General features: G+C 41.4%; 1 protein-coding gene across 2 annotated transcripts in view; it reads right to left on the bottom strand.

Moving 5' to 3' along the window:
* Window positions 1–234: 234 nt before the first annotated feature.
* Window positions 235–16,516, bottom strand: part of GALNTL6 (polypeptide N-acetylgalactosaminyltransferase like 6) — a 1,118,979-nt gene continuing 1,102,697 nt past the window's right edge. The window contains exons 13-14 of one of the 2 annotated variants that reach the window (XM_066387897.1): window positions 6,508–6,568; window positions 404–459 (exon numbers count right to left, since the gene is read on the bottom strand). In XM_066387897.1, the coding sequence (XP_066243994.1) occupies window positions 6,548–6,568 (21 nt within the window). In that variant the 3' untranslated portion in view covers window positions 404–459; window positions 6,508–6,547. Of the gene's footprint in view, window positions 460–6,507; window positions 6,569–16,516 lie in introns of both variants that reach the window. The other variant, XM_066387896.1, reaches the window with a different exon arrangement.

Genomic DNA, 16,516 nt, shown 5'->3' with positions numbered 1-16,516 from the left:
AATAATCTTCGCCCTTGGCCAGCAAGGAACTAACTGCTAGTCTCAAGTTCTCAGAAGCAGCTGGTGAGGCTCTCCGCCAAGTTCTTTAGATGCAGGAAGTTCTCCAGGACAATCTACTTCGACGTGGCATTTACAGATCTTTAAACCAGGCTTCCTAGATCTAGGAAATGTTATTCCTGACTCCTTCGACCCAGATGCTGGCAAAAATTTAGTTTTTAGAATCTGTAGGTCACCTCTTTCTTTCTTTCTTTCTTTCTTTCTTTCTTTCTTTCTTTCTTTCTTTCTTTCTTTCTAGGAGCTGGCACGGTGGTTAAATTTTTCTAAAACAGTCATATTAATATGTTCAAAAATCCACTGCTGGGTCTCAGAGAGAGGGTCACATCTGGCCATGAAAATCTTCTTCTCTGCGGGGTTGCAATCCACACAGCTGTTGCTCACGGGATGAAATAATGTTCTGTCCTGGAGGGATCAGAAAGAAACGACTGACATAATATATGGTGAATGGTCAGAACCCAAAATATACAGAGGAAGCAAAATATTTCTGTTTATATTTCAGTCTATACCCACAGTGTGAAAAACAGACTATGTCCCAAATTAAACAATAGCAGGTGTAGCTGTCACATGGAACACAATTTCCTGGGATCCACTGGCACTAGGTAGGGCCTCCAAGCAGGTTCAGTCAGAAACAAAGCATTCATTCAAAAATATTTTTATAGCCTGACCAGGTGGTGGCACAGTGGATAGAGCATTGAACTGGGATGCGGAGGACCCAGGTTCGAGACCCCGAGGTTGCCAGCTTGAGTGCGGGCTCATCTGGTTTGAGCAAAGCTCACCAGCTTGAACCCAAGGTTGCTGGCTTGAGCAAGGGGTTACTTAGTCTGCTGTAGCCCCATAGTCAAGGCACATATGAGAAAGCAATCAATGAACAACTGAGGTGTCCCAACGAAAAACTGATGATTGATGCTTTTCATCTCTCTCTGTTCCTGTCTGTCTGTCCCTATCTATCCCTCTCTCTGACTCTGTCTCTGTAAAAAAAAAAAAAAAAAAAAAAAATATATATATATATATATATATATATATATATATATATATTTTATAAAGCAATCCATCATTTTCTACTTTGTGGTTGGCATTTTGCTCTTTGCTTGGGTTATGAAGATAGTACGCATGTAACATTGATTGTCAGGTAGTTAATAATCTAGTTATTTGGGGAGAGGCGTGTATACAAAAATGATAATTTATTTCCTATAAACATCAACAATACATACACCCACACATGACCAGAAGAGTCATAATTTTTCCTACTCTTGTACTGAGTCTTTAACAGGGTGGGCAGATACAAAAGAGACAGGAACCAAATGAGCCAGGTGCTCAGTTGCCCTAATTGGAAGATGAATATGGGGAAGGAGATAAGTGACACACAGGCAATATCTCAATGTACAAACTCAAATTTGTTATCACTTGAACTTCAGTCTTTTCTCAACCCCTTTTTATGCCATTCCTGTGGTGCAATTCTTATTGCTTTCTGTAACATAGAGGAGGCAGTGTTCACTTAAAAAAAAAGAAAGAGAAGTTACTAAGTACATGACAAAGATAACAGTTCTGTGAATGAAAGAGAAAGCACAAAGTGTCAGTGGCAAGCAAGCTCAATATCTGAATAGGCTTTATTACCTCACACCCATTTTTATTGTGCGAGTTGGAAGAAGGAAGTTACTGCTGAGAAAAAGGTCCTTTCTTAACTAGTAATAAAACTCACGTCTCTTCCAATGTCTATGCTAAAAAAAAGTGCCAATAACATGTAAAACTTCCCCAAGTCACTGCTTCAATTTTAGGGTCCAATAATGTGCTATTATTTACCTTAGGAAATGTTTAGTGGTTCTGATAATTTTTTTGTTTTTAAACTGGGGACTTAAAATGCTTGTAGAGTTTGAGTTTCTTGGACACCCTGTGCAAACATTTCTGGATTGCTCCTAGATGTCAAGACTCCACTAATATTTAACGTCCTTTTAGGGCCCGGATGTTTGCATAGTGAGGTGCCCTGTGAAGGGAGGGAGAATGAGAAAGGAGAAAGGCAGCTACCTGTAATTATCATTTTCATGGTAAACAAAGATATCTGCCTGATACAAAGGCTCCCACTTCTGTCCTTCACATTTCCTGAGTTCATTGTCTATTTTACTTCCCTTACACAAAGAGGGCTCCGGAGGCCTCCTTCCCATTATCTCCACCTCCTGCTTCACTCACTGCTGCCTGACTCGGCAGAAACTCTGAAGAACTCTCTCCTACTCTGGGGGGAGGAGGATTCCTGGAGGAAGGCGAGTGCCCTGCTGCTCACCCCACACCCCTCTTTCTTGGGGCCCATTCTGGTTGTGCCGAGGCTTCTTGGGCAGCAGTCTCCTTCACCCCCTTGCTCTCATCTTTCTCAGCATCTGATGCTCCCTATCCTACCAGATTAGCTGCATGGGCCTAATGTACTGAGATCATTTTTCACAGAGCCTTCTCCATTGTTAAAATTCATGAAAATGATTTCTATGGACATGCTAAATTTTAATTCACCCTGTTTTAGGTACAAGTACTTCTTTTCCCCTTTAACTATCTGTATTTCTTCCTATTTTTTACTTTCATCACTGGCTCAAGTGGGGACCTACATATGTTTGCACTTTATCCCTCAAAGCACATTTCCAAGAAAGCTTAAAAAAAAATAAAACAAACAAGAAAAGGAGTAGAATGTGTTTCTGTTCTCTTCCCTTTGCCAGTGTGTATACCCAGTGTGATGTGCAAGCCAAACCAGACTTTCTGAACATTTTTTTTTGTATTTTTCTGAAGTGAGAAGCAGGGAGGCAGAGAGAGACTCCCGCATGCGCCCGACCGGGATCCACCTGGCATGCCCACTAGGGGGCGATGCTCTGCCCATCTGGGGTGATGCTCTGTTGCAACCAGAGCCATTCTAGTGCCTGAGGCAGAGGCCATGGAGCCATATTCAGCACCCAGGTCACTTTGCTTTAATGGATCCTTGGCTGTGAGAGGGAAAGAGAGAGATAAAGAGAAGGAAGAGAGAGAAGAGTGGAGAAGCAGATGGGTGCTTCTTCTGTGTGCCCTGGCTGGGAATCTAATCTGAGACTTCCATATGCCAGGCCGACGCTCTACCACTGAGCCAACTGGCCAGGGCTGAACATTTTATTTTTTCTAACCTTATTTTCCAAGCCTTAGAGTGATCATCTTTTTCCAAATCTCAAATGAGAACACATGCTCTGACAAATACAGGTATACTCCTAGGGCCTACCAGGCAGGATATGCAAATTTAGCACTACCCTGCAAAATCCACAATGTGTTCTCTGTTATTGGACTTCATGTCATTCTAAAAGTTGAAAAGCTGAATTCCCTAAATCTATCTATGTCTGAGAAGCTTCATCAGTAAAATGAGGGGGTGGATAAGATAAATCTCTAAGCCCTCTCTCAGCCATAAAGTTGAATACATATTTTATTCCAAAGGTCACTCATGACAGAGACAAATGATGGGACATCAGACTATAGACTCCCAACATATGCAGTGGACCAACAGATTGATTGTTTTCTTCTGTTTATAGACTAAGTTCTGCTCACCCTTGTCCTTGGAGTAGCCTAGAAGCTTCTGGAAGCATTTTCAGCCTTCCCCAGAACATGTATTTTCCACTTTTGACCTTGGGGGCTACATAATTGTTATCTTTGTGTTTATACCTAGCTAAGCTTTTCAGTTAGTAAATGTCTTTACTGCTGCTTTGCCTGACTGGAGTTAAGTCAGTGGGTTGAGTAATCGTTGGTGAATACAGTCTCTTGTTCTATGACATCGCTTTACTCCTGCACGCTTCGTCTCCTTGGTCATGGCTGTAACAGAATTGAATACAGCTTTTCTTTGCACTAGACTTCTGAGTGCTTTGGCAAGTCTGTTATTCAGAGCAATCCTCCTTACAGGGCTCTTGTAACTGGACTGTTCTTTGTTCAGTCCTGAGGGAAGGTATAATGAAATGAATGAAAATACCTCTCCTGTTCTCCCACCTTCCCTGGCTTGTTTTGATTTGTTTTTGTTTTTGCCTAAGAAATTAGAAATCCTTGAGTAGGAAATGAGAAAGTTCATATCCAGGTTTACAGACCTGCCCTTCACGATCAAATCAGGTCAGGCGAAGTGTTCATAATGGGCCAATTAGTCCACGTTGTGTAAGGCATGGGTGGGGATTTTTCAGGTAGCTCATTTGCAAGGGGCACCTCTGCCAAGCGGGCCTGCAATTTGATTGGCTTCTGCATTACACTTTGTGGCATTTGCGGGCCAGCATTAAATTTTATTAAATTCCACACTTTGCAGGGTCTGATCTTTGAAAAAATGAATATGTTATAGGAAACAGTCCATGCTGTGTTCAGAGTAATAAAAGAATCAAACACCACAAGGACAATAAAACAGGTGGGTGAGTTCATAATGTATAGGAAGATGGTTCTGAGACTAAAACTTCGACACTGTGGGAGAGGAGGCAACTTAGTGCTGGGTGAAGGGCTGGGATTTTATTCCATGGGGAATCTGGGTCAAATTCCAGTCATTTCCCAGATTTGTCAGGTGACTTTAAACAGTTATTTAATTCTTCGAAACTGAGCTTTCTTATCCATAAAATATAAACATAATATGTGCTTCACAAGTTTGTTGTGATGAGTTAATACATGCAAAATTGCTGGCACAATGTCCAACATATAGTAAATAACTAAGTCATAGTGATTTCGCTCCCCCTTCTCAATTTATTTTTAGGAAGGGAGTATTCCCCAATTCGAGAAATCAGAATGCACTAACCATCTGGTCTGAGACTAGCTATTCAAGACCAAAGTACATTTTCTGAAATTCTGGGCAAAATAGAATTTGCAAAAATTAGCACCTGCCTCAAACCAGTTATCCAACTTGACAGACCAGTACCTTCAGGGTTAAGTGAAAGGACTTAAAAACAGACGTCTTGGTGGCTCGAGAATGAGCTCTTCTGAGTAGTTGGGTCAGTTTGTATACATATAATCTATGCATGTAGGTCCTTTTCTTGAAATACAACATTATTCAGGTCAGTGAAGTTCAACAATAATTTATTAAGTGCCTTTTATTTTCTGGTATGTTTTAGGAGTTAGGCATAGAAAGATAACATAAGATGCATTCACCCGACCTAAGAACTTGGAGAAACCAACTTCTTGAAGTAAAAAAAAAATCAATAAGATTGTAGATGAAGGGAAACAGACAGAATTAGGATTAACACGTGGATTAACATGTACATCTATGAATTTAGTTTATTTAATAAAATTTATTTGGCATCTACTATTTATCAGGCACTGTATTAGGTGGTTAAAATATATCAATGAACTTAATAAGTCACACACACAAAATTCCCTGCCTTCCAGAACTTATGTGTTAGAGGGAGGGGTTGGGTGGGGCAGTAGGGCACTGACAATAAGTGATGAGAGTAATAAGTAGAATAGATAACCAGTGTGTAAATTTAAATAAGGTGGCAAGGGTAGACCTCATGGAGAAGGTAACATTTGGGTAAGTCTTGAAGAAGGTGAAGGAATCAGCCATGTAAATATCCAGGGGAAGAGGGTTTCAGATAGAGGGAGCAGTCAGTGCAAAGGTCCTAAACAAGAGTGCACCATGGTGGGTTAGGGGAACAGTGAGGAGGCCCGAGTGAAGAGGAGTGGGAGGAGATGATGTCAGAGGTAACGAGGGGCTCGAGCATGTGCTGGGGACCAGCAGGTCATTTGCTATAGGTGGAGCACAGGGAGCAAGGTGGAGAGTTCCAGTCAATGATGTCATGAAGAGGTATCATGAAGAGACAGGGGAAGAATGCTAAGGCTTGGTTTTCATGAAGGTGTTGAGGGGTGGTCATTGGAGTATTTAAAACAGTACAGCCACAGGATCTATTTTTGGGTGGATCGTGCTCATGACAGAGAGGAGAATAGAGGGGGGAAGGAAGGCACTGGACTACAGCCAAGGGAATCGTCAGCAGTGACTGCGATCATCTGGATTTAAGCTTAGGCAAAAGCAGGAGCAATGCAGAACGAGTTGGAGGTGACCCAGGGAATGATGTGAGAGATATCTGAGCCATAATACATAGGGCTGTCTGATTAATGTGATATGTGGGATCAGGCAGAGGGATGAAGTGGATGACTGAAGGAAAAGCACTGTTGGGGTAAGAAATGAAAAAGGAACAGGATTGGGGGTGAGGATAATCACGATTTCTGTTTGAGGTGTAATGAGTTGGAGGCATTTCTGGAACATCCAGGTTTAGATGCCCAGTAAGCAGCTGAATATAGACTGGACCTCGGAATAGCTCCTCTATGTAAATTTAAATAAGGTGGCAATTACTCCTCCTATTGACTGTTCATTTCTGTGTGCCATGCCCAGAAAGAGAATGCTTCTGTGAGAGAGGACTCTCCAGGTCCAATGCCTGTTGTGTCTAATATAAACATGGGATAACAACAGTTTGGAATTATGAGACTAGTTTTTAATCCTACCTTTATCTCTGACAATAATCTCTGATGGCCGCTTAGATTGTCAGGGATTTAGCTTCTCTATCTGCAAAATGACAGGGTGAACACGAGGAAAGTGGGTTGAGATAAGAGATAAAAATATCTGCCCTCCCACACCCTCGTGTTGTGGAAAAGGACAAGGTTGATAAATGACTATCCTGTAAATTCTGGAAGAAAGACAAATTAGGTAGGTTTTGTCTGCCTATTTTTACTGTTGGCATCTGGAGGAATGCAAACAACTCCTTGATAGGCATAACAAAGACAAACCAGTCTTTTTGTCTATCTTTATCCTTTTTTTTTCTCTGACAGGTAGAATTCCTTCCTGGAGGAAAAAGTTGGTCTGGCATCAGTGGCTCATTTGGCCCGTCAGAAATAATGCGTCCCAATGCCCTGACAGAGCCCGTGGGTGTTTGCGCTGAGGCAGTGCCGGCCACGGCAGACCCCCAGAGCCTCCTCTTCTCTCACTGACTTTTCTGGGCTACAAGCAAGTGGTGGGCATGAGTGTATCCTCAATTCTCCTCACAGAAGCCAGAATCATTAAAAAAAAAATCTATTCTGTTATATATCTGCCTTTTAGGCCATTCAAAGATTTCCTGGTTCCTTAGCTAATTCATAGCATGGCCTATAAGGTCTTATATGGTGCTGCCCCTGGCCAGATGTCTGGCCTTACAGTTCCAATTCTCCCTCAAACTCATAACTTTCAACTGGCTTCTCTCTGTTCTTCCAATAAAACCCAAATCTTGTCTACCTCAGGGCCTTTGTACAAGCTGATCCTTGTATTGGGGATCTTTTTCTCTGTTCTTTTCTTCCTTTATCCAATTCCTACTCATCTTCTACGTCTCCACTGAAGTTTGCTTGTCGGAGAAGCCTTGCTGACTTCTCTGACCTGGGCAGAGCCTAGTGTTTTGTGTGCTCCTATTGTCCTGGGCACTTAATTTATTTAATTATTTTGGTCTGGTTCACCACTAGACCGAAAGTTCTCAGAGTAGAGAACACCCATTTGTTCTATAGCTTTTTTTCATCTGTCTATAGCTTTTTATCTCCCCTTAGGAAACTTTCCAGGAGTCATGTGAACATCATCATAGCTGCTATGTAGCAACTATGTGTCTGTGTCTGGCAGTGCTAAGTGTTCTCCCTAGATTTTCTCATTTTATCTACCTAAAGCACCTAAGCAATCTGAAGAGATATTGAATGTGGGCAAATGGGAGCTAGGTTCATTTTTGTATTCATTCAACAAACACTAATTAAATGCCTACTATGTGCCAAGCAGTGTTTTAGGTTCTGTATGAAAGAAAGCAGAGAAAAACCCCTAGTCTCATGGAATTTACATCCTGATATTTATCTATAGCTAAAATAGTACAGACATGTACAATATAGAAATATGACTCATTAGCCCATTTTTTTTCTGTATGTAAACTTGGCAACCTAAAATCAAATCAGAAGATAAAGATATTTTGTTGAGTACGTGGAATAGCAATAGCTAACATTAATTGAACTCTTATTAAATACCATGTCCTAGGTGCATTTAAATTTTATTTAATTGTTATAACAATTTCTAAAGTAGAAACTATTATTATTATCATTTTTAAATGAGAAAACAGAAGCACATAGTAAGAAAGTTTCCCAAGATTCCAGAGTTAGTACCCACAATAGAGCCAGAACTCAAATCTCGCTTTCCTTAGGATCAGAGCCTATGTTCTTGACCTTGAGTTACTTCATTTCTCATCTTGGCTGAGCCAACTAGACATCCTCCTCCAGCTCCATACTTGCTCAGGAGGGAGCAATTGTTCCAATTAGCAAACTAATTTAATTTTTTAGAGTTCTAATTACTAAGATTCTTTTATTTATCAGTCTAGATGTTGGCAGGTATTCAATTCAGGAAGACTTCATCCTTATGTTAGAGGCTGAGACAGTCTGTGATGCAGCCTTTTCTTCTTCTGAGTGACCAGGGAATGGTAGGTAATCATTTAGGTAAAGTGGGAACCAGTAGGAATATTGCTCAGTTACCCAGAGATGATATAAGTTCAAAGGTTGTGACAACAAAGTGACTTCAGCTAGATTAGACATACAGATGAAAAGAGAATGAGAAGCTAATACTATTTATTGAAAAGGTATCTTCAATGCCAGGGTGAATATATTTCCTTCTTGGGAGTTATTCCCCCTCTTCTTGGACAAGGTGGTTGAATCACCAATTTGAATTGAAACTGTAATTTCTTAGGGTACAATGACTGAAGTCTCCTATTGCAAATACAGGTATGATGTAGACAGCGTGCATATGGTTTTCTGTAAGATGTTTGAAAAGTCCATCTTTATTTTCCTATTGGGGTAAGCTGCAGGAATGTGGGCTATAAAATACTGCCATTAGGTGAATTTGTATCTGGTTGAGTAACTTCATCTAAATGATGCTCATTCATGGATCAGTGTCACCTCTACTAATGCTAGAGGTCTCAGTTCTTGGCCTTATGCGTTGGGATGAACAACTCAGATGAGGACATGAGTGCACACTGTGATGGAAACTAAATTAGTTCAAATGCTCATAAGTTGGATCAAAGAATCAAAACTCAGGTGGGGGTTATTCTTGTGAGACAGAATTTAATATAAACAAATGGATAACTACACAAGTATAAAAGATGAACTATACCGGTGTAATATAGCAGAGATGTGTCTGTGTAGCAAAACAAGAAAAAAGACTGGGTTATTTTTATACTAAAAGCTCAGTAGGAGCCCTGGCCGGTTGGCTCAGTGGTAGAGCGTCGGCCTGGCGTGCAGAAGTCCCGGGTTCGATTCCTGGCCAGGGCACACAGAAGAAGCACCCATCTACTTCTCCACCCCTCCCCCTCTCCTTCCTCTCTGTCTCTCTTTTCCCCTCCCGCAGTGAGGCTCCACTGGAGCAAAGATGGCCCGGGTGCTGGGGATGGCTCCTCGGCCTCTGCCCCAGGCGCTGGAGTGGCTCTGGTCGCAACAGAGCGACGCCCCGGAGGGGCAGAGCGTCACCCCCTGGTGGGCGTGCCAGGTGGATCCCGGTCGGGCGCATGCGGGAGTCTGTCTGACTGTCTCTCCCCATTTCCGGCTTCAGAAAAATACAGAAGAAAAAAAAAAAAGGAAGAAAATAAAAAGCTCAGTAGGAAACCAAGTATGTAAAGTTAAGGCAGAAAATCAACTGACTCAAGCTAAATTAACAGAAATATATTGCTCGTAACAAAGAGTGTCAGAGTACGTTAGCAGTGAGTGTCTGGGAGGTTGATTGAGGTAGACCTCAGTTAAGTTATATGAAGAGCAGTGGCAAGAAATTGGGCCACTTAAACAGAAAGAAAGAGTAAAGCTCAAGCAAGCATTGTTTAAATATTTGGAATCTGGCTTGAGCAAGATGGGTTAAATTTAATCTGTGTAGTACCCAAGGCTTTGGAAGAGCTTTGTAATAGTTGGGACTGTCCAGGAATGAGTGGGCTAACCTGCGGAAATGTGACTGCCTCAGTCTAGCCACAAGTCCAGGATTTTGTAGTAGGACTTCATATATCAGAATCAAAGTTGAATTACATATCTTTTTAAATTTTTACTTATTTTATTTTATTTTGTATTTTTTTTAAGTGAGAAGCAGAGAGGCAGAGAGACAGATTCCTGTATGTGCCTAATCGGGATCCACCCGGCAAACCTACTAGGAGGTAATGCTCTGCCCATCTGGGGCTGTTGCTCTGTTGCAACTGGAGCCATTCTAGTGTCTGAGGCAGAGGCCATGGAGCCATCCTCAGTACTCAGGCCAACTTGCTCCAATGGAGCAATGGCTGCAGGAGGGGAAGAGAGAGAGAGATAGAGAGAAGGGAGAGGGGGAAGGGTGGAGAAGCAGGTGGTCGCTTCTCCTGTGTGCCCTGACTGGGAATCGAACCCAGGACATCCACACGCCGGGCCAATGTTCTATCACTGAGCCAACTGGCCAGGGCCTATATTTTATTTTTTTAAGTGAGAGGAGGGGAGATAGAAAGACTCCCACATGCTCCCTGACCAGAATTCATCCAGCAACCTCTGGCTGGGGCTGATGCTACAATCAACCAAGCCATCCTTAGTGCCCAGGGCTGGCTCGAACCAACTGAGCTACTGGCTGCAGGAGGGGAAGAGAGTGAGAAGGGGGAGTGGAGGGAGAGAGAAGCAAACGGTTACTTGTCCTGCATGCCCTGACTGAAAATTGAACCCAGGTCATCTGCATGCTGGACTGATATTCTATCCACTGAGCAAACCGGCCAGGGCCACATGCCTTTTAATTAAACTTATTTTTTGGTCCTGAATCAATAGCTAACCAGAATGATTTAAAAATAACAACCTTGTGGCCCTCCATCTGGTATCTTGATGGACCAGCAGGATTTTATGAGCAGAGAGGCCAAAGCCCTGGCCTATAAACTACAATAAATAGTCAACTGCGGGCACATGCCAAAAATTCCACCCACTCACTTTTTAAGCCAATGTGATTGTTGCACTGTTATCATCCTAGCCTGAAAATTACCTTCTTATCTGTATTTCTTGTTTGATGTTATTTTAAAGTCCTTTTTTATGGGAGTTAAACTATAAGAACACCCTAGAGATCAACTAAGAAAACTAAATTGTGCTTACTTCGGCAGCATATATACTAGAAAAATAATTTAATTTTTTCACTTCAGGTCTTTGGGGAGGCTGTGTATGTGGTTCTGAGACAAAGAGATGTGTTAAATTTTATCTAGCACAGCTTGGGGTCATGGAGGCGGGTATTATTTCAATAATTGAACCCAGTGGTTCATTAAGCCATTGAAAGAATGTTTTTTTAGGAACTTCGGCATATTAGCTATTAGGCAGGCCATATAGAAATCTGAGAAATAGTTTCTGCCCCTTATTTAACATCTATAAGGGGAGACTGACTAGGCATAATAAAATTTTGCAGGTACACAGAAGGGAACAAAATGGTATAGGAATACAAGTGGAAGGGCCAACTCCAACTAAAGCAGGAGCAGGGTAAACAAAGTAGGTAAAAATTAGAGCTAGCCTGACCAGGTGGTGGCGCAGTGGATAGAGCGTCGGACTGGGATGTGGAGGACCCAGGTTCAAGACCCCGAGGTCACCAGCTTGAGTGCGGGCTCATCTGGTTTGAGCAAAGCTCACCAGCTTGGACCCAAGGCCCACGGTCAAGGCACATATGAGAAAGCAATCAATGAACACCTAAGGTGTCCCCATGAAAAACTGATGATTGATGCTTCTCATCTCTCTCTATTCCTGTCTGTCTGTCCCTATCTATCCCTCTCTCTGATTTTCTCTATGTCTCTGAAAAAAAAATTTTAAATAAAAAATAAAAATAAATAAATAAAAATTAGAGCTAGAAAAATGATTCTCCATCTGACTGCCCATTAGCACATTTTTTGGAGCTTTGCAAAGATGCCAACACACAAGTCTCAAGCACAGGTCTTTTGCTGATGGCACATTGCCTTAAGAAATGTACTTTCACATGTCTTAGTACCTAGTGACTTTATAGTGTTGTTTGATATTTGTTCTTTTTCTTCTTGAACATTTTCTTGGCTAATCTTGGTCCTTTTGTTTCCATATAAATTTCAGAATCAGTTGATCAATTTCTACAAATAAACCTGCTGGGGTTTTATTGGTCCTGCATTAAAAGCAATGCCTCAACCTGTGGTGGCGCAGTGGATAAAGCGTTGACCTGGAAATGCTGAGGTCACCGGTTCAAAACCCTGGGCTTGCCTGGTCAAGGCACATATGGGAGTTGATGCTTCCAGCTCCTCCCCCCTTCTCTCTCTCTGTTTCTCTCTCTCCCTCTCTCCCTCCTCTCTAAAAATGAATAAATAAAATAAAAAAAACTTAAAAAAAGGGAAATTAAAAATTAAAAAAAAAAAGCAATGCCCTCATGTGAGAACTGATACCTTCACAATGATATCTTACTATCCTTGATAGATTGCTCTAAATTTTAAAAAATTTCACTGACATTTTACAGTTTTCGGTGTAAAGGTCTTGCACATATGTTTGTGAGGTTTATTCCTAGTTATTTGATGTTTTTCATGGTGAGCAAATGGAGTCATTTTTGAATTTCATTTTTTTTTCATTGCTAGTACGTAGATAATTGATTTTCTTATATTTATCTTGTATGCAGGACTATGCTAAAGAAACTTATTAATTTAAATAGTTTAAATGCATGATCTTTTGGATTTTTATATACTTATTTACCCATGAATAGTATTTTATTGTCTTCCTTTCCAACTCTTATACATTTTAACTTTGTTATCTTGCCTGATGGCTCTAGGTGGGCTATCCTATACAATGATAAACAAAAGTGATGATAGAAGCTATCATATATATTTTTTTATTTAGTGAGGGGATGGGAGGCAGAGACAGACTTCCATATGCGCCCCAACTGGGATCCACCTGGCACACCCACTAGGGGGTGATGCTCTGCCTATCTGGGGCATTGCTCTCTTGCTCAGCAGCCAAGCTCTTCTTAGTGCCTGAGGTGGAGACCATGGAGTCATCCTCAGTGTCTGGGGTTAATGTACTCCAACTGAGCCATGGTTGCAGGAGGGGAAGGGGGGGAGAGAGAGAAAGAGAGAGAGAGAGAGAGAGAGAGAGAGAGAGAAAGAGAGAGAGAAAGAGAGAGAGAAAGAGAGAGGGGAGAGAGAAAGAAGTGAGAGGGAGAGGGGTGGAGAAGCAGATGGGCGCTTCTCCTGTGTGCCCTGACTGGGAATCAAACCCAGGACATCCATGCACCATGCTGATGCTCTACCACTGAGCCAACCAGCTAGGGCCAGAAGATATCTTATTTTATTCTCAGACTCTGGAGGAAAGTTTTAACATTTCACCACTAAGAGTTATGGCTGTTGTGGGCTTTTTGATATACCTCTCATTACATTAAGTTAGTGTACTACTATTAATTTATTTTTTATATGGCTAACACTATTTAGTGTGATGGTAAAACTTGAGGATTCATAAACAGACCCATATATATAAAGCCCCTTGACTTATGACAAAGGTGCCACTTCCGTGTAGTGGGGAAAAAATGGTCTTTTTAACAAATGATGACTGATCAATTAGATATAAATATGAAAAAAGAATCAATTCCCTCTTACATTATACACATAAAAATATTTCATGGAATTATATACCCAAATGTAGAAGATTAAACAGTAAAACTTCGAAAGACAACTTAGAAGTCTGTCTTCATGATTTTGGTGTGGGAAAAGATTTCCTAAACAGGATGCAAAAAATACTGATCATGAAGAAGAGCTCTTCATCGAGACATACCATATGAAAGAAAAGGGCAGATGCCGATCAGAATAAGATATCTGCAATATACATACAACAAAGAACTTGTATATATGTATGGATTAATGTATCTATCCTCCTCAAAATCTGTAATAATAAGCCAGACAACCAAAGTTAAAATGATCAAAATGTGCACGTCCTTCACAAAGACGATAACCAAAACAGCTGATGAACACGTGATATCACTCTACAACCACAGAATAAAAAGAGGTTCTGAAAAAGACATTGGCAATGCCAAGTGTTGACAAGAATTTGGAGCAACCAGATTCCCATGTCGTATCTGTACCTGGCCCATGGTTCTTCAGGCCTCACCATTTCAGTGAGTGCTGGCCCAACTTCCAGTAGTTGGCCACTGTATCTGTCTCCCTAAGGGTTTTCTCTGGTTTTAAGAATAGTTTTGTCTATCAGAGCAGTAGCCCAGAGATATCAGGGAATAAACTATCCTGACCCCAGGAGCAATCCTAACCAAAGACCAAAAGGAATACTGTATAAATACCCAACTCCCTTGCTCTCCGATGACTGTTCTATACCATTCCCAGAAATCTTTAGTAGGCTCGAGCTCTCGTTGACAACAGTGATAGTTCCTTGCTACTGTACTCTTTACTGATTCCCACACTTTCCCCATTTTGCTTCCCCACTTCTTACCAAGGTTTTTGGGGGCCATCTACAAAATAGCCACTTGTACTCAAATTCTCATTTCAGGGTAAGAATCCAGGGAAACCCAATACACATGTTTACCTGTAAAGGAAATGTCATGGGTGATAGCTCTGAATTTGCAGGGGGTGTAACCAGAGTAAACATTACTTAAGCTAGATTGCTATAGTGACACAGTATGTTAGGCTATTTATACCTCACCCTTATTTTCAGTGGAAAAGGTGCATTTGTCAAACACAGATGTAAATTTAATCATGTGCGAAACTGTGTTAGAAATTTTACATGGTTTATCTCAATTATCTTCCCATTATGTTGATGAGGAAGTTGAAAATCAGATGCAAAATAACATATTCAAAACCACACTACAGCTTTAGGGTGAATCTGGTAAATGTAATGGGTCAGGCTAAGACCTGGGAGGTGAAAGCACTTTATTTTCTATTCAATGGTAAGCCAGGTGAAGTTGTAAATTACAAGATTGCAATGACTAGATGTTTGAGAAACTCCCTCTGATTTCAGGAGAGAAGAAGGGTCAGAGGGGAAAGGACAGGCGACAGGGTGACCCTCTAGCAATAATCCAGGGGTAAGATGTGAAGAACTGCAACTAGGGCAGGGGCTGTAGAAATGGCAAAGATAGGATGGATTTTCTAGAACATTGGTCAGGGGAGGGGATTGACAAGTCTTAGCAACCAATTAGATATAGGGGTTGAAGAAGAGGAAAGACAGTTTCTTGTTTTGGCTATTGGTTGATGATTGAAATATTTTTGCTGAGGTCACTTCAACAAATTTTTGTTCTTGTCACAGGGGTCCCCCTGGTGGTAAGTGAAAACCAAGAATGGGGTTCCTCATCCTGGGAACCTGCTATTGTGGGACACAATTGTGCAACTGAACCTAGTTGCCAGACCATAGCATAGGGGGGTGTGGCAGCAACGATCCACATCTAAAAAGAACTGAAATCTGGAAGGGGAATGGGTAAAGGTGGTCCAACTGCACAAACCCCAGTTATAAGATGAGTAAGTTCTGGGGATGTAACATACAGCATGACGATTGTAGTTATTAGTTCTGTATTGCTACTTTAACGTTGCTAAAGAGAGTAGATCTTTCAGTTCTCATCACAAGAAAAACAAATTTGTAACTATGTGAGGTGATGGGTATGTAAACTAAACGTATTGTGGTGATCATTTGGCAAGATATACACATTTCAAATTATTAGGTCATACACCTTACACACATACAATCTTTTATGTCAATTACATCTCAGTAACGCTAGAAAAAAAATCTTCTTCCTGAATAAACAACAACAGCTGAGAGCTGATGGCTGCTGATAGGTCAGAGAGTAGTGCCCGACAACACCCTTCACTCATTCAAGCAAGGCACCTTCTGGCCACCTTCTCTCTCCAAGAAATCTCCACGTAGCTGGGCATAGGGTTGGCTGCTATCTGTGGTGCTGAATACAACGGGCACGGGAACTCTCCCATAACTGATCTGATTTCTTAAGAGTGTGGCAGGGTAAAGAGTAGAGAATCTAAAGCCAGATGCCCCTGTGCTCGAATGTTGGCTCTGCCCCAAATCTGCTAGAATCTGTTTCTTCCTCTATGAATTATACCTGGCAGTACCTCGGTGCTTGTGAGGTTGGAGGGATGTGCATAAAGCCCTAGCCTCCTTAACAGTTGGAGGCAATGGTGACCTTAGGAGCTTAGATATCACCCACTCAGGACCTTTAGACCATTAGCAGGGTCTTTGAAATCCTGTTTATTCATGAAAATGCTAATAAAAAAGGGGGCAGCTCCAAAGTTGACTCAAAATATTTCTAAACTGTCTGGAAGCCCCCAGGGCCAAGCAGAGAATCTACACACACAAGGTAGAACCCCAGAGACTTCTTTGTGGTTTCTCTCCGAATGTCTTAGGAATAGGTCTTGAAATAGACAAGAAGAATTTTCTAAAACAGGTACATTTGACTAGGCCTGAGTCATCCACTAAGATGAGATATTTCGGAAGCTTTCCATTTTGAGCCTTTGGCATATTTCTGATTATGTATAAATACCTTGCTTGTTAT

This window comes from Saccopteryx leptura, chromosome 1, assembly GCF_036850995.1.
Source record: "Saccopteryx leptura isolate mSacLep1 chromosome 1, mSacLep1_pri_phased_curated, whole genome shotgun sequence".
NCBI lineage: Eukaryota > Metazoa > Chordata > Mammalia > Chiroptera > Emballonuridae > Saccopteryx > Saccopteryx leptura.
The sequence above is the reverse complement of the archived record's forward strand: the minus strand, read 5'-3'. Positions and strand labels throughout refer to the sequence as shown.